The sequence below is a fragment of the Odontesthes bonariensis genome, chromosome 19, assembly GCF_027942865.1.
Source record: "Odontesthes bonariensis isolate fOdoBon6 chromosome 19, fOdoBon6.hap1, whole genome shotgun sequence".
Classification (NCBI taxonomy): domain Eukaryota; kingdom Metazoa; phylum Chordata; class Actinopteri; order Atheriniformes; family Atherinopsidae; genus Odontesthes; species Odontesthes bonariensis.
This window is the reverse complement of record NC_134524.1, coordinates 10,479,191-10,504,231: the sequence shown is the minus strand read 5'-3', so window position 1 is coordinate 10,504,231 and position 25,041 is coordinate 10,479,191. Positions and strand designations below refer to the sequence as shown.

Here is a 25,041-nt window from a genome sequence, read left to right as displayed (position 1 = left end):
TGTTAGTTCCCAGCATTTTGGATCAGGTGGAGGCTAATAAAGAATTACAGTCGTCCAATCCTGAAGTAACGAATGCATGGAGCAGTTTATCTGCATCGCTCAGACGGGATGTTCCTGATTTTAACAACATTACCGAGGTGAAAGAAGGCAGTCCTAGAAACCTGTTTTATATGCGAGTGAAAGGACAGATTCTGGAAAAAAATAACTCCCAAACTTTCTTAATGTGTTACCAGAAACCAAAGAAATGTGATATAAAGTAACTGTACAGCTAAACAGCGTCTTCCTCGAGCTGAAAGACAAGAACTTTGGTTTCATCTGAATTTAAAAGCAACATCTTCAGACTCATCCAGATCTTTTGTTGTCATGTAACCGTCTGATAATAATCGTCTGAGAATCATCTGCTGTCTGAAGAAATGACCTAATGGAAGTATTTACAAAGATCCAGGAAGTCTGCAGTTGGTTTCAAACTTCCCCAATTTTAGAAAGATGAGGTCTAATATGTTTTTACACTATATTAAATGCTGCTTTTTCTTGTGTCCTTCAGAAGCATCACACCAGCTTGTCTTACAGGTCATTGGACACCGTCAGCTGTGAGGCCTTTTATAGACAAGTGTGTTTATTCTTGATTATATCCACAGGTTTCAGTCACCTTCCAGGCAGAGCTCTGAGGTCCACAAACTAATTCTTGGACATTCCTGGAACCAGGCTCAAGAGCAGAGGTGTCGGAGCCTTTTCAGAGAAGTTTTTTAAAACAAAGCCTGTTTTATTTTGCTGATGTTGTTTTAAAATGTGCCTTAGAAATGCGTAGAAACTTTCATTTGACTTGACAATCGGGCACAGAGGGGAGCACAAGTGTCATAAAAGAGTCTTTCCATGTGAAACATCCTCAAAATCTGGGGACATGTGGGAAAAGTCTGTTAGCTTCCTTATGAAACTGCTAACAGCTGTTTGACTGAGGAGGGCAACATTGATCTACAAAAGCACTGTTCAGTCACATTTGACAGCGACCAAATGCAATAAAAACAGGAAGCTTTATCCTTCTCCTAATGTAGAAATCACTCATTTGATTGTTTTTGGTGCTTGTTGTGTGTCATTGTGTGATTCAGCCTGTAGTTTTTAACCATACTGGATCTCTACAGGTTGCTACTCTTTATTGGGCTTTATTGCTTTTACTTTAAAAGAAAACGTCTTTACCAGCGATGCATGATCTTAATAAACACTAGTGACTACAGCTACCGGTCATGCACAGTCGTACTATAGCAACTGATAGTTATGTTGCAAATAAGTTACTCTGCAGCCGGTATGTTGACACTAACCCATTAACAGGAAGCTTAGTACAACTGTAGGGAATGAGTAAATCATCAGGTGCCAGTTCTCATCAACTTTTGAAGTTTTCACGCAGACAGGAAGCTGTATTTTCCTCTCTAGCGTTCATCCTAAACAGAAAGAGGAAGTTTTCTGTCCACAGCTCGGTGCGCTCGCATGCTGCACCTCCAGTACTCTGCGCTGAGAGGAGAAGACGGGTCTCAGCTATATGGATATCTACCAGGAAGCGGTTGATTATCTGGAGGCACAGCATGTCCCGGGTGAGGAGGAATTACTCCGATTGTTTGTTAAAGATGCAGAAATATCTTTGCTAAAATTGTGCGAGTCATACTTGCACAACGGCACCGTCACTAATGTTTGCACATTTCGTGGAGGCGTGCAGAAGTTATCTGATCTTGTGTTCTCATGAGCTTTCTGCATTTTTGTTTGTGTTTCTGGAAGAAGAAGAAGCGGAGGTGTTGGAGGAGGATGTTTTCCAGGAGGAGGCGGTGTCCTGTTTTCTCTCACCTCTTAACACCGAGGGCGTAGACTTCCCCGACACTCCAGTGAGTTCACATTTCATCCACATCGTCGCAAGTGTTTCCAATCACTCACCAGACTTTCTACGGTTTCTTGTTTTCTCTTGTGTGCTTTTAGTCTTTCAGTGACTTAATTTCCATAACACCAGTAGGAAAACTGAGAAAGATTCAAGGCCAAATGGGGAATATAAGATAAGATCACAAGCTAAACCTCGTATTTTACAACAGAAAGTTCTTTTCTGCCTATCTATACATATATAGAGCTATATCTATATATGTATGTATTTTAATGCATTTTGAGGACCACCACACTGAAAAAGAAGCAACACGAAAGGGGCCAGATGTTGAATATACCATCAACATGCTCACAGTGCTTAACTTTCTCTTCGTCTTTCAGTAATTTTCTACATTTTGGCGACAAAAGAGCAGAAAAGGGCTTCAAAGCACCAAAGGAGGACCGGTCACATGTCACATTGAAAGTTAATTAACGTCTACATTCATTTTATCAGCTTATGCATTGTACACAGGGACATGCACAGCACGTTATTACCACCTTTTCTTGAGTTTATAACACATATTTGGTGTTTTGCTACATAAAAAGTACAGAAAAACACACATGAACGAACTCGCACCGAGAAAAAAAATACAGACAAGTGTGTCAGTTTGTAAGCAGAAGTAGTGGAAAGGCATTTTTTATAGAAACCATATCATGAGAAGCACAGACATGGACTGTGAAGGTAGATCTTTGAAATGTTTGAAATGTTTGTCTCCCTCGTAAATCACCTGAAAAGTGATGCTGGCAGTGTATCTGTGTCACTGTTGCACCATTTGTTGCATCACAGAACGAGAGGTGTAGCGTTGGTTAATATGACCGACTCGGCTGCCTTGTGAAATCTTTGTTGAATGTTTGTTGTGCAGACGCCATGCAGCCCGGAGGAAATGTTGGAGAGGAGGCTCGTGGTCCTCAAAGGCGTCCTGGAGAGCGAGGAGGTTTATCTCAGAGAGCTGGAAACCCTGCTGATGGTATCATCAACACACACGCAAATCTCATTTCTTTTGTCGTATCTACCCTTTATCCAGCAAAGGACCACGAGCTATTCTTATTCAAAACCAAGGTTCAGAGTCTGCTGCAGCAACACGCACCATTGGTCTGTGACTCCGGCTTAAATTAACACCCTGTTCTGTTGAACTTCCTTTTGATTGTTCAGCTCTAACCTCAAAAACAAGCAACTTATTCTGTCTCTAATAGTGTTAAAGCTGCCGTCTGCAACATTTTTTTAGTCATATTAGCTTGAACTGTCATGGGATTCTGGAAGTAGAATATTAAATACGCTGTTTAGGAAAAATCCCGAATTCTGTAGCTCCCTAAAGCCTGTAATCGTGCTTGCAAAAATCGAGCGCTCCCGGCTGTTTTTAACCAATCACGTTAGGTTTATAATTTATCTATTATCTGAGCAGAACAGTCACCAACCATGCTGAGCGTGAGTCTGCCCCCAGCTTGTGTTCGCACACACTGGTGTGAACTCACGTGCCCAACCTCGTCCACAGAGGGGGAGGGACCTGAAAGTTGTATCAGTTCGAATTTTCCGACTTTAGACTCGGAATTTTGAAAACCTGCCGACGGCAGCTTTAATAAGTTCATGTGGAACTACTGTCAGAAACGCTCAGCTCTTATCCACATACACGCACCAACGAAGTCCACTAACTCACCAAGAAATGTAAAAATGTTCATTCTTCTTGTTTTATGAAGCTTTATAGTCGCCTCTCCCAGTTTGTGGCAACTCGTCCTGAGCTGTTTTGGCTAATGCTAACTAGCACTAACTTGGTTAGCCTCACTGAGCCTGCTGTCTCTTTACACTTTGACTTTTTATGTATAAACGACCTTTATAGAACATTAATTAGTGAGCTTTACATGTGTTCATTACCTAGACTGAACCAGACTAGCTGATTGATGTCCATCACAGGGGTCCGCAACCTGTGTTTTGAAATGGATTAAACATAGAACTGTGATACATAGAACATAGAACTATTCTTGTAGAATAAGAAGTAACCCACTTTGAAATAGATAAAATGTAGATGTGCAGCCTAATAAAAATAATAAACCAGTTATATAATTAATTATTCAGTGTGATGTCGTCTGCTTTTAGGTGTTTTTTTCCCTCAGCCATGTAACCATGGCGCCTGAACACCAAACAAAACCATTTCAGCTCATGTTTTTCATGTTTTTCATGTGTTTTTGAAACAGTAGCTAAATAAATGATGGGATTTTCACCTGTTTGATGTGATTTTTGTACTTGGATTTGATGCTTTTCACGCTCGAGAAAACCTGCGTGCAGTTTGTTGATCCAAATATGAATGAGACTCCAAATGCACACAGGAATGATGTTCATTGTTGCAAACAGAAGTTTGTCTGGTTTTGGGGGAGTTTTCGCTCCATCTGCTCTATGCACCCAGATGCATTTATCATTCATCCTTATATTTGTCCACGCAGAATTAAACACTTTAGTTGGATTTATTCCCTGGTCTATCTGAACTAACCAACAGCTAGCTTCATGTTTTTTCATTTTATAGTCAACTTTTTGTCAACTTTTGACTACATTGTTGTGGTTAAAGCTAGCTAAATGTCAGACTGAACTTGACGGTTTATCTTTAACGCTCACCAAACCACCAACACCAACTCCCACAGTGTATGTGTCAGGTCTGTGTGACTTTGGTACCTAAATAACAAAAAATAGTTCCTCTAAAGTGATATTTAGAGCTGGTGATTAGTGTAATATTTCCCTAATAAGGCAGGAAGTGATTGAGCAATTATGAGTGCATGTTTAGGTTTACGGTCGATTTATTCTCTACCATTAACTGCAGCACCAACTTGTTTCCCCATTCCCACAACATGTGACTCATTTAACGAAAATAAAACAAAATATGGATGTGAGAATTGAACTGAAAGTTAGTGTTAGAATGTTCTCAACACTTAGAGGGATGTTGAATATGAGTGATCACACATTCATGTTCTCACTCTCCCACATCTCTCTTTTTTTTATTCTGAGCTTCTGAAAAATAGCATGTTTTTACCTACATGTGGTTTTTACTTCTGTTTTAACAGCTCGGTTATCCCACTTTGTTAAAATATCTTTGTCTGTAGCCCATGAAGGCTCTGCGGGCCTCAGCTGGAACTTCCCAGCCGGTGTTGTCCAGTCAACAGGTCCAAACCGTCTTCTACCAGGTTCCTGAGCTCAGAGATGTTCATCAAAGCTTCTGCTCGAGCCTGAAGGCCCGTTTAAGCGCTAACCGGCAGTCAGAGTTCAGCTTCGGCGAGGAAACGGCGATGAGATGCCGACACTTTGAGCTGGAGGTGGGGGACCTTTTCCTGAAAATGGTGAGTTTGCTTTTATTTTGCTCCAGTTTTGGGTTTTCACTTATACTTATACACTCATACGGTAAAATCTGTTTATACTGCCATATGTGTGTGTGTGTGTGTGTGTGTGTGTGTGTATATTATATATATATATATACACACAGATTTGCTGATGCTTTTTTATATATCTTTTAGCTTTTATATATATTTTTTTTATATTTTTTCTTTTTTTTACCTCCTACTTTATATATATATATATATATATATATATATATATATGTATATATTTATATATATATATATATATATATATATATATATATGTATATATATATATATATATATATATATTATTTTTTGCTTCACGTTTATTGCTGTTCTGCACCAGGGATAAGAGGAAAACACTATTTCAATTCTGTGTATGTCCTGCACATATGGCAGCATTGACAAAGTTGACTTGACTAGAAAATTGTTTTGTTTTAACATCTGTGATCTCCGGTTTTTAAAGCTAGAAAAATAATCATATTGGTATTTTTAGACAGAATAATGAATGTAAATTTCAACAAAGGAGGTATATTTAGGGGGAAAATGGTGCATTGCAAAACAGAGGTATATTAGGATTTTTGGTGGGTAGACTGATGAGTCAAGTGGCTGGATGAAGATAGGAGTTAGGCATAGTTCCCCCTGGAGTCTAGACGCTGGTGATGGCAGAACCAGAAGATAGCTGAGATGTTAGAGACACCCTGGAGAATCTAAACAGGGAGGACGAGGCGGGCTGCAAAACAGATATCATGAAGGATGGAATGAAAAAACTACAACAGCCATTACAAGCACTAAGAGCTGATTGGCTCAGCGAAATCAGGCAAGAAGACAGCTTGATGATGTCGAGCCTGAGGATAGAATACACATGTAGTGAAAGCCCAGATTCACCATAGAAGAGTAGAAACTGAACATGGGTTAACATTATGTTGGACAATGATCCAAAGCTCAGCAGCAAATCTACTGAAAAAGAAAAGAATCAAGATGTTGCAATGGTCCAGAACTCTGATTGAAATGTTGTGGCGGGACCTTAAAAGAGCGGAGCATGAATAGAAACCAGCCAGTCAGTCCTTAACATCTGTTTGCTTCTTCCTTTTCTCCGAGCTCTCATATGTCAACCTTTAAAACAGCTGAAGTCCCAATCAAGCCAATCTCATTCTCCAATGGAAAACTGCTCTGTGACTGGTGAAGAATTTCAGAGAATTTTAGCCTTTTTACTTCATGTTTCCCACTGCGAGCAGCCAACATGAATGCACGAACCGGAAGGTCAAAGTTCAAGCCCCCATGTTACAACAAAGTATGCGTGCTGAGGAACAAAAAATGCTTGTTTTTGCAGGTTAACCACATCAGCCTGTACGGAGGCTTTATTGAAAACTACGAGAAAGCTGCTGAAATTGTCAGGAAATGCACACTTTCGGATCCTCGCTTTCGAACCATTGCAGAGGTACTAAAGAGTCTTGATTTGCAGAGCTGACTGCAGTATTAGTCATCCAAAATGACCAATGAGTGTCGTTTTACTGGCTGCTTTTTTCAGAGCATGATGTCGAACCACAGCGCTGACAAAGCTCGCACTAAATACACATTTGAAGGTACGTTGTGCAGCTGTGTTTTTACTGGATACGCTTTAAGCTGTCGGTGTCTAAATGCTGGTTTTTCTCTTTACAGCTCTACTGTACAAGCCTTTGGACAGAGTAACCAAGACCACCTTAGTGCTGCATGTGAGAAAACCCTGGATCATTTCACATGTCATTTAATCCAGTCCCCCATAAAAGATTCCAGCTACTGTTTTTATTGACTTCTATTTTTTTTGTGTGTAAACACCTGACGTGGCATCCTCTTTGTGGTCTTGCAGGATCTCCTGAAGACGACACCAGAGGAGCATCGAGACTACGCAACCTTACAGGAAACTCTGAGATTGTCTCGCAGCTTCCTGTCTGGTGTCAACGAGAGTTTACAAAGTAAACGGGAGGTCACGCTCAGTCACGGCATGGTGAGCCTGGCGCTGTAGAAAGAGATACCAAACTGCATGTGGGCCAGTGGGCCTGTCCTTCATCGCCTCTCATTGCTGATAATACGATTTATAAATGCAGGTGTGTGAGTCCAAATACACCCCAGTATGTAAAGTATGTAAAGTGTGTAAAGTGTGTGTGTTCCCCCAGAGGCGTCAGCTGATGCGTGATGGTTTTGTCGTGGATGTGAGCGAAGGAGAGCGCAGCCTGCGTCACCTTTTCCTCTACACCGACCTCCTGCTGTGCACCAGGTTCAAACACGCAGGAAGAGGGTGAGAGAAAAACACAGGGCATTATGGGAAATGTGGTCGGCATTTTTAGCTTGTAACAGATACAGTATGCATCAGGCTTGTTCTCAGCTGTTAGAACACGTTAGGATGGTCAAATCATCCTTGTTTAACCCTAATCCCTGATAGGGGACATTTTTGTCCACTGTGTGTGTGTGTGTGTGTGTGTGTGTGTGTGTGTGTGTGTGTGTGTGTGTGTGTGTGTGTGTGCGGGTGCCATAGTCTAATGCTGCATTCATTATAATGGATGTCTATGGGAGCCGTTTCTGTAATCTGCCATTGCAGAAAAACTAAAAAGCTGATAAAACTGATGTTGTAGCTCATCAATGACATATCCCAGACCTAATAATTCTCCATAGAATATTTCACTTTGCATTGCATATATTGAAAATACAGCAGTTTTTCTCTGTGTTTTTTAACAGAAATTGGTGTTTACCTCATATACACTAGTATTTAAAGGGTTGATTTTTTTTTTTTTTTTTTTTTTTTTTTTTTTTAAATAATTGAAAACTTGGTGGTTATGATCAGAACTGAAGTGGAAGAAAAGATTTCTGAAAAAAAAGTGGAAAAAAATATTAACATATGGTATTTTGGGGATCATCTTAGAAGGGGATAAAAATGTCCCTTTTCAGAAATTAAGGTGTTTTTTTTTTTTTTTTAAATCAGACATAGCAAAAAAATTAAAAATCCCTAAAAATCAATGTTGTTGCTAATCATTGAGATATCCCAGACCATAATTATCCCTACTCAATAATTCCACTTTGCATTCTATATATTGAAAATATAGCAGTTTTTGTGTTTTGTTTTTTTACAGAAATTGGCCTTTACGTCATATAAACCAGTATTTAAAGGGTTAAATTTTTGAAAATAATTGAAAACTTGGTAGTTATGATCAGAACTGAAGTGGAATAAAAGTTCTACGGGGAAAAAAGCGGAAAAAAATATTAATATGTGATGTTTTTAGGTCGTTTTAAAAGGGGACAAAAATGTCCCTTTTCAGAAATTAAGTTATGTTTTAAATCAGGTATGAGGGTTAAACACATAAAAGAGTCAAATAATTTTGTCTCTTTTCAACATTAGTGTTTCTTCCAGGAAGCAGGACCAGTACAGGTTCTGCTGGTATCTCCCTCTGGCTGGTCTCAGGCTTCGCTGTGTTGCAGACCAGGAACGACCACCGGACACAAACGTCCGCTTACACACCATAAGAACCAAGATGTACCTGCTGTGGCAGCAGCTGCAGCAGCATTTGGTGCGTTACTGAGACACAGAGGACAGTCTGACTCCTTTTTTTAAACCACGTGTGTGAAATATAAACATTTCTCTGTTTAAAGAAAGGTTCCAAGAGTCTGTCTATGGCAGCCCGTAGCAGGAAGAAACTGGAACAAATGGAGCTGATGATGCTCACACACTCTCCTGTTTACAGACTGGAGCTGCACAGCCCCAGTGGCAAGGTACACAAGCACGCTCACACATCCAATTTGATCAGTACCGTCGCACAGACCATAGTTAAAACAGGCTTTGTTTATCCTACAGAGTCACACTTTCCTCTTCTCCTCCCTGTACGAACTACAAGAATGGAGGGAAGCCATCCACAAACTCACCACAGACAGTGAGTTCACAGCTAATCTGGAGGCCTCCCGTATAATTACTCTTACTGTTTTCACAGATAAATCTTAAGAATCCATGAAAATGGATGGATATTTTTCTCTTTTAACTCATTTAAAAGACATTTTTTCTCAATTCAGACCAAGAGCAGGAACATTTTTGCTTTTTAATCACAGAAGCAACTTGCTCTGTTGTACTCGGAGGACTCCAACAGTTTCTCCAACATGTTTTCCTCATGCGCGGACATTTCCCAAATAGTATCGATCTCTCACTGTGCAGTTGGGCAAAGATACATCAACGAGAAGCCGACAATCGCAGACTTTTTCTACAAGCTCGTCTTCAAAGCTTCCCGCTGCCAAACCCGTGACTACACGGCAGTTTGTGAACGCTTGGCGTTAATATTTGAGGACGTGCACAAACGACGCTCTAAACAAACGCTGGATATGCGAGGCAGCCGTGATAAACACCCCTATTTATTAAAAGCAGCTCGTCTCAGAGGCAGTGCATCAACTTTCATACCATAAACACAGACGTAATGAAGGTCCAACACTCCTGTGCTCAGCTGTAATAAAAGTTAAATGTCGCCTCTCGACAGACATTCTTAAAGCTCATATAATTTAAACTTTTAACTAGTTGCCATGTGCAACAAAAGTTAATAACTAGCTGCTTTCAGCTGTTTTCTGGAGCAACTTCAGCTACTGTAGCATCGCTCACTGGTTTGTGGACGGCCATTATGAAGACTTGAGTTGGGCTGTCACAATCTTTTTTGACCACGTTTTAATACAAGCGAGTGCTAAGCTAACTTCTGGAGGAGAATATCAGGGTTAACGAGGTGCGTGTGTAATTCACTTTAACCGATATTTAAATGTGATGCTTAATTCTCATACTTCCTACACATTCTACAAAATTCTACTTAAAAGTGAGGAACAACAAGCTTCAGAACATTTAGGAAATACGTTAGTTCCGATGGGATTCCAGTAAACCAAAGAAGAAGAGGAAGCCGTGTACAACAGTAAATTTAAACCTGTCTGAAACAAGCTCATGAACAAAGCAAAGTTTATAGTTGGAGGCTTGATATTTGCTTCACTGATTGTGGAACACGTTTTCCTGATGAAACACTAGATCCTTGATATAGGGACTTGTTTGAAGACAATACATCTTGAATATCTTGTTAAATGAAAAAGTCTTGAAAACAAATTGTTTTGAGTCAAATATCATATGAAACAAGCTTTTTTTTCATTTGAAGAGGTTTTTAAGCTAATTTCAAGATCACTTTTATCTCAAAAGTCCTAAATATCACATCTTATTTCAAGAAATCTTGACAAGCCGATTTTCACTAGTTCCATTGGCAGATTTTTTTTGCTTATTCAAGCAAAAACGTCTTGTATTTGCTGTTTGTTTTACTTATTTTTGGAGGGGCATTTTTTCCAGTGAACCACCATGTTCCCATCAGTGTTAATGAATTCCAGCTGCTGTCTTGTTGGATTTTAGAGACCCGAAGAGGTTATAGGATCTGGTGTTTTTATCAGTTTTGCTGTTATCTCTTTAATCCTGTTGGGGCTCCTTATACTTTAAACATTTCCCTTTTCACACAAAAGCTGCATTTCTAAAACTTTCCCAGAGATTAGGAACTTTTGTGCTTTTCCATCAAAAGAACCAGGGTTCAAATGACATCATCTTGCCTATCAAAAGGTCTTCGAACTTGTCGGGCTGTGCAGTGATTGCAGCGTTTTATCTCAGTCGTCTCACAGTCAATCTCAACAATGGCTTTGAAATCAGTTTACTTTCAGCCAAGCATCCTTCATAATTGAATTGGCTGTGCTTTGGCTGTTGTAGTCTTTCCTCCGTTTGCAAAGCAGTAAACCACAGCTGAACTTTAGCCTCTGCTGCGCTTGCAGTTGCTGCAGAATGTCGTACAGTCCTCTGCATAACCGCTGCCTGCCAGACAGGATGGTTGGGTTTTTTTGTATATGCGTGTGTAAACGTTAGCCAAACATATTTCATGTTTCAGACTAATTTGCTCAGTCTTCACAGATCTTTAGTCTGAGGTGGAAACACAGAAACCAGCAGCCTGAAGAAACATTTTTAGTCCTTCGAAAAGACGTTTCTGAGGCTGAAAGTTCATCGGTTTTATTGTAATTTGTCTTTCTTTCAATGATCGCTGCCGATATCTGCCGTGTGTTGTCAGATATCGAAACCGTCCCTCCAGACCTGCTCACCCTCACCAGTGCCTGTGTGAAACTGAGAATGACCCAGCATCCACCTCTTCACAGCTCCAACGCTGGTAAAACCACCGTCTCAGCCGCTCCTCCTCTGTCCTCCTCTTCCTCGCCACGGAATCACATCCCGTGTTCGAAATATAATACACTCAAAGCCTGAAGTCTTAACTTTGATCTCTTCATGCCACCGGCTACCATTTTCAGGTGTTTCCCTCCTTATGTTCTTCCTCATGTCTGTGCTGGAGTGCTGTTACGTTTTCAGTCAGCCTGGTTTGGTGTCTCCCAACAGCAGGGGACGACATGTCGCTGTGTGGGACTCTGAGTGTGGCGATCCATTCAGCCTCTGGCCTCCAGGAACCAGCCTGTATTTACATTTGACACAACAACGTTTACATTTTTGAATTGTATTAATGAACAAAGGGGTCATTGGATCATTTTGGGTTTCAGGTGTGTATGTGTGCGTGGAAGTGGACGGCTTCGAGTTTTATGACAGACTGGCTCAGACGCACTCTTCAGTCCGCAGCCTCGACCCACACTGGGACCAGGTGTGTATGTGTCTGAGATTCAATCCAAATCATTTCAGTGAATGTTTTATTATTCTATAGCTGCAATAAAGAGGGCCGGCGGAAAGGCTGCGAATGACTTCTGCATGTCTAGACGGCATCTTACAGGCTTTGCTGCAACTCAGAGGATTAAAACAGTCGGCACTGTTTGATCACACACTGCTTTAAACAATGGCAGGAACACACACACTAAACCTAACCAGAAGCCACCACTGCAGGACCTGAAATAAGGAACAAATACGAACAGATTTAGGAAGTCTGTTGTTCCGTGTCAGTGTTAATGACCGGATCTTTCTTTCAAACAGGAGCTGTCTTTCCAGGTGGATGGAGCACAGAGCATGAAGGTGCTGTGTGTGAGTCAGTCGGACGGACAGGATGAAACCGTTCTGGGAAGAAATGCTGTAAAGGTACAAAGATACCAAATGCAAAACAAATGCTTCAAACAGGGTTAAAAACATGTAAAGTACAGCAGTAAAAAAAAATTCCCACAAAGTTAGCTGATCTCCAGAGGACAGAATGTTTACGCACAGTAAGTGAATCATTGTTGTTTTGTTTTTACACCGTTCATTCAGTTAATTCAGTTGTTTTCTATGTTTTTTTTTTACACAAAACTGTTTGATTTCACAGCTCAACATAACTCATGAAATCCTGAAGCAAAAAGGAAGAAAAATGAGCACTTTGTCACTCCTCCTCCGGCTTTTCTGACAGCTTAAATTCTTTTAGGACACGAATGAAAAAACAATATTCTTCTTCCTCTGCAGGATGAAGTCATTGACCAGTTTTTCTATTTCCACCATTAATTTTCAAGCAGATTGAGATCCAGTCTGTTTGCTGGCCACGTCATTGAGTTATGCTCTCCTGCACAAAGCTTTGAACGCTCTTGGCTTCATGATGTACGATCATCCTGAAGAACGACCTCAGCTTCACCAAAACCTACTTTCAGTTGACAGAATGAGAAAAGTCTCCAGAAAAGTTTCTAACGTCCACCTGTACGTGTTCTGTAGAGGAAATGGCATCAACCTCCCTACCCTCAATAGCCCCTTTCACACTGAGGAAGAACCGGCGTTTAATCCGCGAATTTAGCGTGTCCGCTGTTCCGTTCACACTGACGATCCGGTCTGGCGTGTCAACTCAACTCGACTCGCCATTCGACCCGCGTCGGACCCTAGTCTTTTTGCCGAGCCGAGTTTGATGTGAAAGCAATTGACGCGGGATGGACGTGGGCGTGGCGTGACGTTGTCGATGGATTTCCTCAACTTGGACATTATAGTGCTCTTGTATTCTCTGCATATATTCTTCGGCGGCATCCCACGTTGTGACCATCCACACCCCGTAAAATAACATCTCCATGAACTGCATATACACTTGCGTGACCGAACAAACAGCCAGCAACAAAAACAAGTCCTCAAGGTGTCCCACCATCGTTGGTTTGAAAAATTTGATCCAGACAGGTGTATTTAGGCTTACCTCCGACGCATGGCTTGTGCCTACGTCATTGTACACGCCCAGCATTTTCTGTGTTTCGTGTGACGCTCTGCCACTAGGGAACGCCCCCTGAACTCGGCTTCAGGCAACACGGGTCACCCTGACACGCCAAGCGTTCACATTGCTCGACGCGGGATGAAGTGGCAATTTGGACCCGCGATGGTGGATCTCAGTGTGAAAACAGCTAAAGATTCAGGCACTCGTCTTTATTCTTATCATTAGACCTGCACCAAACTAATGTTCCAGCATCATCTCCTTCAGCTGCTTCTTACAGATCAGTCACAAACATTGACTCCTGTTTCTGCCCATTTCTTCACATTTGGACATCTTCCTCGGTCGACCTGTACGTTTCCCATTTAGTTTGTACTTGCTCCACATTTTAAACCCAGCTGACTGGAAACAACCTCCATCTTGAGGTAATTACCTTCTTTAATCGTCTTTTCCATAATATCCACTGACAGCTCTCTTGCCGCGGCCATGTTTTCCTGCCAAGCAATCCGGTGAAACAGCTTTTTAAACCATTTTTTTTGTTAAACAAAACAAAACAATTGAATGGAAATCCTCAAAGAGGAGCCAGGGAGTGTGGAGTGGAAAATGGGCTCCTCAAAATGACTTTTACAAAGATCCCAGACCTTGATTAGCTTTTTAGGGTTATGGCTTGTTCAAATAATTATTAGGAAAAGTCAGTTGATGCTTTATGAATACTGGTGGAACAATTAGCTGCAGTGAGCACTCAGACAATTCAGATTATTTATACCCTGAAAGCAGGAGAAGATGGACAAGATCAAAAGAAGAAAGCCACACTTTTTCAGGTAGTTCTTACCTTAGATGTTAATTTGATGAAGAAAGAATAGTCGACAGGGATGGAGAAGGTCAAGTTCACGTTTGAAAGACCAAGAAAACTTCCTGAGAGAGCTGCGAGGATTTCTAGAAAGCCCGTGATCATAAAGCCTCTAAGAATCCTCTCAGAGGGCTCCTAGCATTTCTCTGGTGGAGGGAATAATGGATTCAGTCAATTCTGGCTAGCACAGAAAGATGAAGTTAAAAAGAAGATATAGTCCCTGACCAAAACTTAACTGAAAATCTGTGAAATAACCTAAATGACCTAACAGTAAATGAGCAGCGCTTGAAACAGGACCAGAGCCCTTTTTTTTCCAGGAAGAATGGGCAAAAATCCCCCAAACAAGAACTGAAAGAGTCTAACGGCTACAATAAATATATAAATAAATATAAATACTTTCGTTGTATTTCACAATTGTAAAAGATGGAAATGAGACCAACTTTGACTCATTTATCTACTGACAGCATCACAGATTCGGACCTTTGATGCCCAGATCTTGTGCTTTGTGCATGCTGCGTATTATTCACCTTTAAGTTGTCGGGCAGCTGATGAGCCAGAAAAGACTCTCAGGGAGGGGACATATTGAACTGCGGGGAGTTATTAAATGTGAAGATGGCCTTTGATGATGGCAGATGTTGCTCTGAATCTACTCCATGTGTTCACTCGAACGTATGATGATAATCTGGATTGATTTTAGCCTGATGAACATGTGTCTGCGGAGCAGGGCGGGTGCTATTTCACATGAGAGGCATTTAACCGATCCTTCAACTCTTGTATAAGTCTGAGGCTGTTTTTAAATATCCTGCCAAGTTGTTTTCTTACATGCTTACATGTAATTTGTTCGTTATCAGCTTGAGTCTAAAACCGTGAGTAAGCGATGGAGAAGACAGACGCTACAGCTGGGCCAGGTGGAGGTGACGCTCTCGCTGAAGTTCTGCCCACACCCGCTCGAACCACCCGGCTCCACAGCTCAACAGCTGCCTGTATTTGGCGTCTCCATGGAAACAGTGGCACAGTAAGTATCTGCCGACCCCATCTGGGCGACACGAACCCGTCTAGACGCGTTGAAACTGAAAGCCACGGCTCCGTTCAGTTTTATTTCCCTCGTGTGTCGGTTTTGCGACCCCTGCATTTCAAAGGAGAAGCAGTTTGTGTTGTGGGGAAAAGGGCAAAGCAGAAGTGTGGTAAAAGTGGAGGCTGACAGAAAGTGAAACGACTAACTTTAGAAAGACCCGACCGGCTTCTTAACTTTCAATCCTCTGTCAGACAGGAGGGAGTGCTGGTTCCTCATGTGGTGCGATGCTGCGTGGAGGAGGTGGAGAGGAGGGGCATGGATGAGGTGGGAATCTACCGGCTCTCAGGAAGCACCACTGACATCAACATGCTCAAAGCTGCGTTCAACAGCGGTAAGAAAACACGGCAAAAAAACAGCTGTGAGGCAGGCCAAGAGTTGGAAGGAGTATGAGAAAGGAGAAGAGGATAATTATTCTTAAGCCACGAGTGACTGACACACTGAAACGCTGCCAAAGCTGCAAGCAGCTTAACTGAAGGTGCTTTAAAATACTCGATTAGTTTCTCATTCTGGAACCATAAAGGTTTGTATGAAGGAAGCACAGCCTATTTTAATTCTGAGGTTTTACATTTCAGAGTGGAAATATAATCTAGTCTTTACCGGGTCTTAAAATATTTCAGGTCATTGGTTATTAAAGAAAAACTGAGACAAAATGCAGAAGCAGTGTGTGAAAAACTAACCCTAACCCCACGATTCTCAAACTTTAACTGATGGTTTTCTGTGTGACGTCATCGGTGTCTCACATGGTGGTGGAGGAACTTATAGGAAGACGCAGATATTTTCCTGCGGTTTGGCCTCTCATTTACACCAAAACCCCGTTTTTAATCACAGAAAACGATTATTTCTAAAACCTCCGGCCAAAGTGGAGATTTCTGATAACGCCGGTTATATGTTGCCGTGTCAACTGGGAGAAACGGCGTTTTAGGTTCTTAAACATCACATTATGCGCCAGAAAATGCTTAACGTCATGCGAGCGCCTTATGTTTACAGTTTGTTTGGCTACTGATCAGGATTATCATGGATGATGTTAAAGTTCTACTCATTTTTACGTTTGTGCAAACGATTCTGGCCTTATTGCATTTGCCACCCCAAACCTGCTCGCACAGTTCAAAATAGAGGAGCACCACTCTTCCGTGGCCGCTCCTGCGTCCAGTATGCACTGACTGTCTATATTTCCCTCTTATTGCCTTCAGTTTTGTTGTGATATTTGCTCGCGTTATCTCCTCCTTCGATTCTGAGGATTTTTATTGGCTTGCATGGCTTTATTCCTTTCCCTACACTGCCGCCAATAGGTTTGGCATAGTTATTATGGCGCTTGATGGCGTATTTATGCGGGTTGATGTAAATGACAAGTTTTTTGAAAACGATGTTGTGTGCACGATGTTATTATTGAAAACGGAGGGGGGGAAATATGCGTTTCTCTAAATAAATGTGGCCTCAGTTAAGCTGAGGTCTGGACTTTGGACCGTTGATCAGTAGCACCTGGCTACTACTTAGCGTCCTAATTTAGAAGCTATAAAGGTGCACTTTATCATTTACACTCAGCTTCTGTGTGTTGACTTGGTTTTTGAGAGATAAATAAATGACAGTGTGTTATGTGATAATATTTTGTCTGATAGAAATTGAGATGTAATCTATCACCTGCTGCTGGACAAACTCAGTGGACTGAATACTCAGATAGTTTCTTGGCCTCATTGGGAAGGGAGTGTCTATTCGAAAGAAGATGAGGGAATACTGATCATAATCATCATCTGTTGCCTCTGCTCAGGTCTGCGGGAGGCAGTAACCAGGCTGAGAAATACAGAAGTGAACGCCGTCTCTGGTGTTCTCAAACTGTACTTCAGAGAGCTGCCCGAGCCTCTCATACCTACTGTGCTGTTTCAGAGTCTGACGAGAGCTCTGGGTAAGACGAACACCTCCCCAACATAACTGCCTACTTCACTGGAACCTCCAAGGTTCACCCAGGAGGTCACTTTGAAGTTTTCACCAGTTAAACACAGCGGTGGAAAGTGACCAAGTGCACTGTATTGTACATATTTGTGTTATATGTACATTTGTAGAGTATTTCCCTTTTTTTTTTTACACACATTTCACCACATTTCAGGTGGAAATCTTTCTGCTTCATTCTGTCAGATACTGAATTGGTGCATTCAAACATTTTTGGCTTCTGACGTCTCAAAAAAGTCAATCAAATCATTTGAGAATTAATTCGTGTGGGTCGTTAAGACCGCCATCAAACGGTAAAAATCTGTGAAACTTCTCACGTGGTTTTATTGCTTTAAATGCTCAAACGATCTGGCGTCTCAACAAAAATCAAAAATCAAAGACCAAACTAATGCATTTACTGCATATGCTGGTGTACTTTGTGGAATTTAACATGCTGAACGTGTAGTGGTGTAATTTTACTGAACACTTCACTATCTGCAGCTGGTCAAATCTTTTTTCGTCCTTCTCGGCCCGTTTTATTTTCAAACATTCAGAGGTTACCTGCTGATTCTAATTATAATAAAATATAGTTTAAAAAAGTAAGACTTTGATATTGATATGTGGCTTTTTCTAATCCTCGACTTCCTGTCACAAATAACAAATAGAAAACAGAAAATCACATAGATTTTAACCTCTTTGATCCTTTTATTCATATTAATGAGGCTTATCTGCCATCAAATCTAACTATACAGTTAGGTTAATGGTTCACGAACCTCTCTAAACTTCCCACAGAGTGTTCAGTCTAACTGCATGTTTTCTGATACCTCCCCCGCAGACATCCAGGACATAAACTCACGGCTGGACTCCATGTTGTCTCTGCTGCAGTCCTGTCCTGATGTCAACCACCACACCTTCTTCTACCTCCTGCGTCACCTCCAACGGTCTGAAACCACACACACGCCTCCGCCATATTTCAGTTCTTCTGAAAGCTGCCATTGTTACCCCGAATGCTGTGAAATGACACAACTGATAACATTAAACCAAACAGCCTCAGAAACTGTGCTGCTGCCTCCTCATGTTTGCTTTCTATCATTCTTTAGAGTTGCACAAAGGCAAGACGTTAACAAGATGTCTCTCCTAAACCTGGCCACAGTGTTCGGTCCCAGCCTCTTACGCGCCCCTGTGGCCGGACTGGACCACGACGGGCCCACGGTGGACATCTCTCAGGAGGTGGTGGTGCAGGTGAGCGTAGAGATGTGGACACGAGTAAAAGCAGTGCAGAAAAGAGATTCTAGTGCTAAAATTCTAGCCAAAGACGTTAAAAAATGATGGAGAGTGAGAGTTGAGGCGTGGACAAGATATATTTACATTTAGATGTTGTGTTAAGGTTCGGACTCGTGCCACTTTCAGTGTGAACGTGTGGCTCGTCTCTCGGTGTGTTTGCTTTCAGGTCCAAGTGATTTCCTGCTACCTGCAGTGCAACAACCTCCCTGAAGCCCAGACCTCTCTGCCATACACCGAAGACCCCGAAGATGAGACCACCCACAAGTGAGACCACCATCTGTGAGGCGGCTGGCAGGAGATTTAAATAGCGAGAGTGGAGACATCTGAGTGGGGACTTTAAGACAATAAAGGTATTTATTGATAAAAGAGATGTCCACTGTGTGTTTTGGGGATTTTTCACGATATTTTAGAGCAGTCTTGGAACATTTTTCTGGATTATTTGTCAGAAAATATAGTCCCGTCACACTGGTTTGATATTATAAATAAACCTTCAAATAGCTGCAACTGAAGGCAGAGCAGTAATTATGTTTAGAGTACATAAGACACAGGTTCAAAACCTTTTTTTTTTTAACTTGCTTGAAGAAGTCGAATCATAGTTCGACTGCCATTAAAACCCAAAATCACAAGGAGTCCAGTTTGTGCGTTATTACCTGGAATTAATGCTCATTTAAAGCAAATAAGTCAGTAATCTAGACACAAGTACATGAGACTGATTTTATTGTCTTTAGTTTTACTTCAAAGACCAACTCTGCACTTCTTGGAATCCATAAATTATTTATATATATATATCCTGATTAAATTAAGTAAATTAGATTAACAACTTACTAAACTTCTGTCCGATCTGAGGCGTCCCACAAATGCTGTAGAGAAGAAAAAGAGTAGCTCAGTTCAGGTATAAACTTCAGCACATAACCGGGTGGCACACAGAGTGATGTGCAGCTGAAATGTGCTTAAAGAAGAATCAGGGGTGGGGGGGCACATGCTGTAAAAAGGTCACGGGTCACTTCTCCGAGCCTGAAATCCAATCGGTCACGGTTCAAATCCAACTAGACAAGTTCACCAAAAAAAAGTGCACGCCCCATAAATGTCAGGCACAACACACACCCGGCCCATGTTCGACCCGTCCACGCCGCAGATGGGGGTCTCTTTTCAGCCGCACCACCTGGACAGACCGGGCTAGTGTTTCCTTTTACCCGAAAACGCCCCCATCGGCCTTTTGATCGCTAATCCTGAGCCCAGAATCCAGCTAATAGACTTGAGCGGTGGGTGCAGACACCATAACAACATCCAGGGCATGCCCCGCCCCCCCCTCCTCAAAGAAAAGAAGAAACAAATGTTGGAATCGCCCCATTTCCCCCCCGCAGCATAAATCACCTGTCCCCTCTAACGCGGTGCCTGACGACTACAAAGACAGAACCAGGTTCCTGTTGCCGACTATAAAGAGGACGGAGCTGAAGGTCTGAGACATCCCAGACGTTTGTGGTCAAACGCGAGGCCGGGCGGCTGGTCGACACCTGGGACCGCTGGGAAAACGTTTAATGGGTCGAGTTGTGGCCGTGTGACGGCAGCCTGGGACCGTTTATCACACAGTGGCAGAATCACATGGAAAGTTTAGGTCATTTGTATAAAATACTGAAAGACGAAGCTCGTGGCTTCAGATTTACCTCCTGACCTAAATTCTGTTAAAGTCTCCATTTTCCTTTTTCTCTCATCACGTAAAGTTTTTATTTATCTGAGCAGTCAGACGACTTTTAGAAGTTTTTGAAGAGTCAAACCCAGCCCTGGTGTACGTGTTCTGGTTTAAAAATAAAGTGAAAGTGTTGAGACAAAGAAAAATTAAGAATTCTTCTCTTTAATCTTTTTTTGATTTAGTGGAACTGAGGATCTATTCTTCAACTTCCTTTTTTTTTTCTTTTGCTCCATTTTGTGGTTTTACATTCAGTCTGAAATAGATTTAAATACTAATACTACAGTCGTAGTAACATTTAAAACTTACCACATATGTATTTTTTAGATCACGCTAATATTTAGAATTAAAAGGGAGGGACTGTGGCACATGACTCTGGATCTCTGCAACAAGAATGATAATTTTACATCTGTATTTGCACGTTAATTCATTCATGTAACTACATAAGTCAGTGGGGTTACATGGCACTGAAAGGATCGGATTATTGGCTAAATTACAAAAACTGAGTTGCTCCTTTTTTGAGCAAGGGTAATTATCCTTGGATATATGGCGGTGAATGAATCGAATCAGAGGCACAAAGCGTGTCATACCCCGATATGATAGGTGGCGCTGTACCCATTTCAACTATCGCTAATAGAGCCACTTCCTGTTGACCTCTTCAACAACAACAACAACAAACTCAGGTATTCGAGAAAATGGCGAACGAAGAGCAAGATGAAGCTTCGTCCCTCTACATTTGGTTTGTGATGAACAAAACGTGATGCACAACGACGGCGGCAACAACAGTAATATCGTCTCTTCCGACTTCCGGTTCACGATCCCGGGAAAAAAATCTCGAGCATTCGCAGAACCCAAAGTCTACTTCACCACGTGCTTCACCTACAAGCGCGTTTAGTTTGACTTTCAACCGAGTCATCTCGGGGTCTTAATCCAATCCGATCCAATTTCTTGTCAGATTAAGGTTTCTACATGAACTTAATAACTCAATCTTAATGTAATTTAGCCAATTATCCGATCCTTTCAGTGCCATCATGGCAATGCCCAAACCGTTTGAGCCATAGCCGGGGCCTTCATTGAGCTTTGTTTAATACAATAGGCCCTACATTGTTTTATAGTTTTTGATGAGTTTACAAAAACAGGATGCATTTCTATAAAGTAACTTTCAAAAAACAGTTCATATAATGTTGTTTGGGCCTAACTTGCTGTACTTGATAGCAAATGCATTTCATTACATTTTCTGTAATGATTTGCCAAAGTCACCAAATCACCAATGTCATACTTTCTTTTTCCCTACATTTTCAAATAGGCCAATAGGTTTATTCAGATACATTTTGTTTTCCCATCCTCATTCTGTCAGCTTTGTCAACACTACTGCAATGATAATAAAGCTACCCTTGAATTGAAATAAATTGAATTGAAGTGAATTGAATTGAAATCATATTACCAGTTCACTTTAAACGGTAGTCTGTCATAGATTGGTACTGTGTACGCTGATGTGTCAGTGGGTTTGTGTGAGGTCATGCGTCAGAACATGATATGAAGGGCCTCATCCTGGTAATTAGCCCCGGGCCTCAGAAAGTGTTAATCTGGCCCTGGTGCCATGTAACCCCACTCAGTGGGGAGTTGTGCCTCAAAGGAAGAAAGAAAAATGGCAAAACAACATGTTCTACTTGCTCACAAAGCACGGCGGCTTAAACCGCCAGCAGGGGGCGACCTCTTATTTTCATTAACGAGTGTAAAATCGATGCTCGGACAGGTTGCGCTTCAGGGAAAAGATGTGATGAACAAACCACCCTGTGGATAGTTTCTGCAGCTCGCCGTACGCTCTCTCCGACGCCGCGTTTTAAATGGTGTCGCCCAAAAATGTTGAGCTGGAATAAAAGCCTCCCAATCACACACGATGCCACGACGGCTGCGATCTCGCTCCGTTTGTCGTGAGTTGCAGAAAAAAACGAGAAGTGGAAACGCTGCACATGCTCGTATGAGGAAATGTCTTTGTTGTAGATGTGTGAGTCGCCGTGTGTGCGTCATGGCGTTGCTGCCGGAGCTGTGCCATGCTTGATTAGTCCTAATCTGGCAGGGAGTCGGGTTGCCGTGTCGGCGGCGTGTCTGTATGGAAGGCATGCAGGCTGCAGATCACAGGGATTGACCCTGAGCCTCTCAGGTTAACAGAAGCCCTGTGTGTGTGTGCATGTCCTGAGAAAAGGGTGATGGGGCGACCTTTCAGAAAGTAGAAAGTTTGACTTGTGAGGAGGTGATGAACTTAAAGCGAAATGTGTGCGAGGAAGAAGGGCCACAAGGTAGAGATGAGCGTGTTTGCAGGAAGTCTCGTTGAACTTTGGAGGAGTCACCCCTCGTAAAACGTCCCCCGGTCAGGCCGTAAACATAATGCCACACACTCACAGCTGGCCTGTCACCTTTTTCCGTAAACATCGGGCCTGCTGCGCCGCGGAGCAGAAAGCGTCCGGGGCCGCGGGCGCCGTGCTACCCCGCAGCAGGGCGAGCCGCCGGCTTAAGCTGTCTGTTAGTGTCTGTGTAAGTGTGTGTGTTCGGGGAGTTTCAGGATCAAACCGACATGTCGACAGAGCCAGCACCGAGGAGACGACCACCGACAGGTGCTTCCTGCAGCAACGCAGCAGGTGCTTCATACTCAAACACACACACGGGCAGATACTTTACCACCAAGACATGATTGTACATGCACTGACACACACACTTTCCCCCCTCCCCCATCCTTTCCCCTCTGACAAACACAAGTTGTGTGCTTCAGGCTAAACTTAACTCTTATAGCTGCTGTGTGTGCGCCCGGCTGTTTTTACGAGTTTGTTTCCTGTTGCAAACCATCTTAAAGGTGCTCGTCTCACTGGTTTGTTTTTAAACAAAATGAGCTGAGCATTTTGTCTATTTATTCTTCTGCTTATTTCTTATTCCTGCAACAAAAAATTGATTTAAGCAGTTTTTGCATCCAGCTGATAAATTAGTCTTCTTTTTTTTTTTTTAAGCTCTGTTTTGGTCCTCATTTCTGTTCCACTGCTAAATGCAGCGCTTAGTTCACCAGATAGTTGTTAGATTTGTGCGTTTGCTGTGTTACAGATAGGGTTGAATCCCTTTGAACAGCTGCCTCGCTTTGAAAGCGATACTGAGAGAAGTGAGAGTGAACCGAAACAGTCACAGGCCTTAAAACCAGAAACACTGAGCTGAAAAATGGCAAAAACTATTCCTATTTCTCTCTGTAAAAGCCCACATTTACACATAATCTGTTCCCAAATGAAAAAGAATTACAGTTAAATTTCTTTATTAAAGAAAAAATTATGTTTTTTTACCTTTTTAAAATACAGCTGTTATAAACGATAGTGTACAGGATGACAGCGAATCAGCTCGTAATCTCATCAGGATTTGATCAGATGCTTTCACCCAAAAACTGAGACAAAACATGCTGTTAAAAGTCTTGGGGGGGGTAAACTTTTATGGAGGCTATGTGTGGTTTCAGTGCCAGTAATTTAATATCCAGAATCTTAATTTTTGGTGTTTGTAACTTTCTGCTTTTTGTCCCTTCATCCTAAATCAGCGCATATTTAATAGATAATAACTGATTTTGGTATTTTACGCCTGGATGTTGTTAAACATTTGTTTTAAGGTAATTAATCAAGTTGATTTTTACTTTATTAGACATAGTTTGTTTCCTTTAAGTAGATATTTTCCTGTTAAAAGTGAGTATTTTTGGCCATAAAATATATAGAGTTTGATTCATTCTGGTAATTTATTGTTTTTTTCTTTTCTTTTTAGCGGCTTTCGTTGAGTTTTTGCTTCGGTGAAGTTGTATTTGAATGAAACAACATGATCAATAAAGCAGAATAAATTCTCAGAATCTTATCTAATTATTGGGACCCGCTCTCTGTAAAAGTGACAGTAACTCGTCTTTTTCCTGGAATATTAATTAAACACAGGTACTGAGAATTAAACATGGACGCGTCACTCGTTCCTAAACTGATTTCCCATCTTAATTTTCTTTGGCTGAAAATTCTTCCGGAAAAAACAGAGGAGCTGAGCCTTTGTGATCTGCTCGTCAGGAGGCCCCGATCAGCTGCCAGCTGGTTGTTAGGATACACGGACCTCATAACTGCAGAAAGAGAGGCTCGAAAAGCACATTCCCACCCTCCCCGGTGCGCTGTATGCTCAGCCCTGCTCCGAGGTCATCACTCAGCAAGTCTATTTCTCTCTTTTTATTTTCAATCACAGGCTTCAACACGGCACCACAGCCAATCGCTGACACAGGCGCTACCATAACAACATGGCCGCTCAACAAATAGGAGCTCCTCCATCTGTCTTTAATGCACCCCACCGCCATTTCCCCTGAGCTATGACGCCACATCTCCCAAATGGAAACAGAAGTCATGACGACAGGATGGACGGATGTTTTTTAGATCTGTATCAGGGGTCCTAACAGGCTTATCTGAGGATTCCTGCACGGTTAGAAAATGAGGCTGAAGGTTTGTTTGGTCTCTTTGTCAGCTGTTCAGACAAAGATAAAGTCAATTTATCCAAATATTGTGCTGTGAACGCCAGGTGTGAGCCAATTATTTTCAATCAATGGAAAGTACTGTGCAGCTGTCGATAAATCCGCCGTTTTGGGCTTTAAAAATTAAAAACAGAAACATTTTGTATGTTCACAAAGTCGAAAAAAAGCAGATCTCAAGCTATTTTAATTTAATAAACAGAATGTTTTTCATTTGAATTAACACAAAAGTCAAAGATGCTGAATCCGTTCTGCAGCTAACGTGAGGAAAAACATGTCTAATTCTCATCATGGTGAACCTGCACAAAG

The 25,041-nt window shown here is 41.8% G+C and overlaps 1 protein-coding gene across 4 annotated transcripts; it reads left to right on the top strand.

Annotated features, from left to right (window-relative positions):
- Positions 1 to 1,441: 1,441 nt before the first annotated feature.
- On the top strand, positions 1,442 to 18,914 carry LOC142369245 (active breakpoint cluster region-related protein). 4 transcript variants are annotated; one of them, XM_075451559.1, is made up of 22 exons: positions 1,442 to 1,586; positions 1,771 to 1,871; positions 2,763 to 2,867; positions 4,987 to 5,220; positions 6,575 to 6,682; positions 6,773 to 6,827; positions 6,904 to 6,956; positions 7,091 to 7,228; positions 7,398 to 7,519; positions 8,615 to 8,783; positions 8,866 to 8,985; positions 9,068 to 9,143; positions 11,328 to 11,423; positions 11,648 to 11,722; positions 11,806 to 11,903; positions 12,227 to 12,328; positions 15,099 to 15,262; positions 15,514 to 15,653; positions 17,088 to 17,222; positions 18,081 to 18,186; positions 18,346 to 18,487; positions 18,696 to 18,914. In XM_075451559.1, the coding sequence occupies exons 1-22, from the start codon at positions 1,535 to 1,537 to the stop codon at positions 18,795 to 18,797; spliced, it is 2,493 nt and encodes an 830-aa protein (XP_075307674.1). In that variant the 5' UTR covers positions 1,442 to 1,534; the 3' UTR covers positions 18,798 to 18,914. The 4 variants fall into 4 exon arrangements, with proteins under 4 accessions (XP_075307674.1, XP_075307675.1, XP_075307673.1 ...); XM_075451560.1 differs by having other exon boundaries at positions 1,768 to 1,871; positions 8,627 to 8,783; XM_075451558.1 differs by having other exon boundaries at positions 1,768 to 1,871.
- Positions 18,915 to 25,041: the final 6,127 nt, after the last annotated feature.

What these genes read in the sequence shown, in the direction of transcription:
- LOC142369245 (XM_075451558.1), top strand. Translation starts at nt 1,535, where the DNA reads ATGGATATCTACCAGGAAGCGGTTGATTATCTGGAGGCACAGCATGTC. An exon ending in GGGACCTTTTCCTGAAAATG is followed by an intron (nt 5,221 to 6,574) that starts GTGAGTTTGCTT and finishes TTGTTTTTGCAG; the next exon opens with GTTAACCACATCAGCCTGTA. An exon ending in TCACGCTCAGTCACGGCATG is followed by an intron (nt 7,229 to 7,397) that starts GTGAGCCTGGCG and finishes GTGTTCCCCCAG; the next exon opens with AGGCGTCAGCTGATGCGTGA.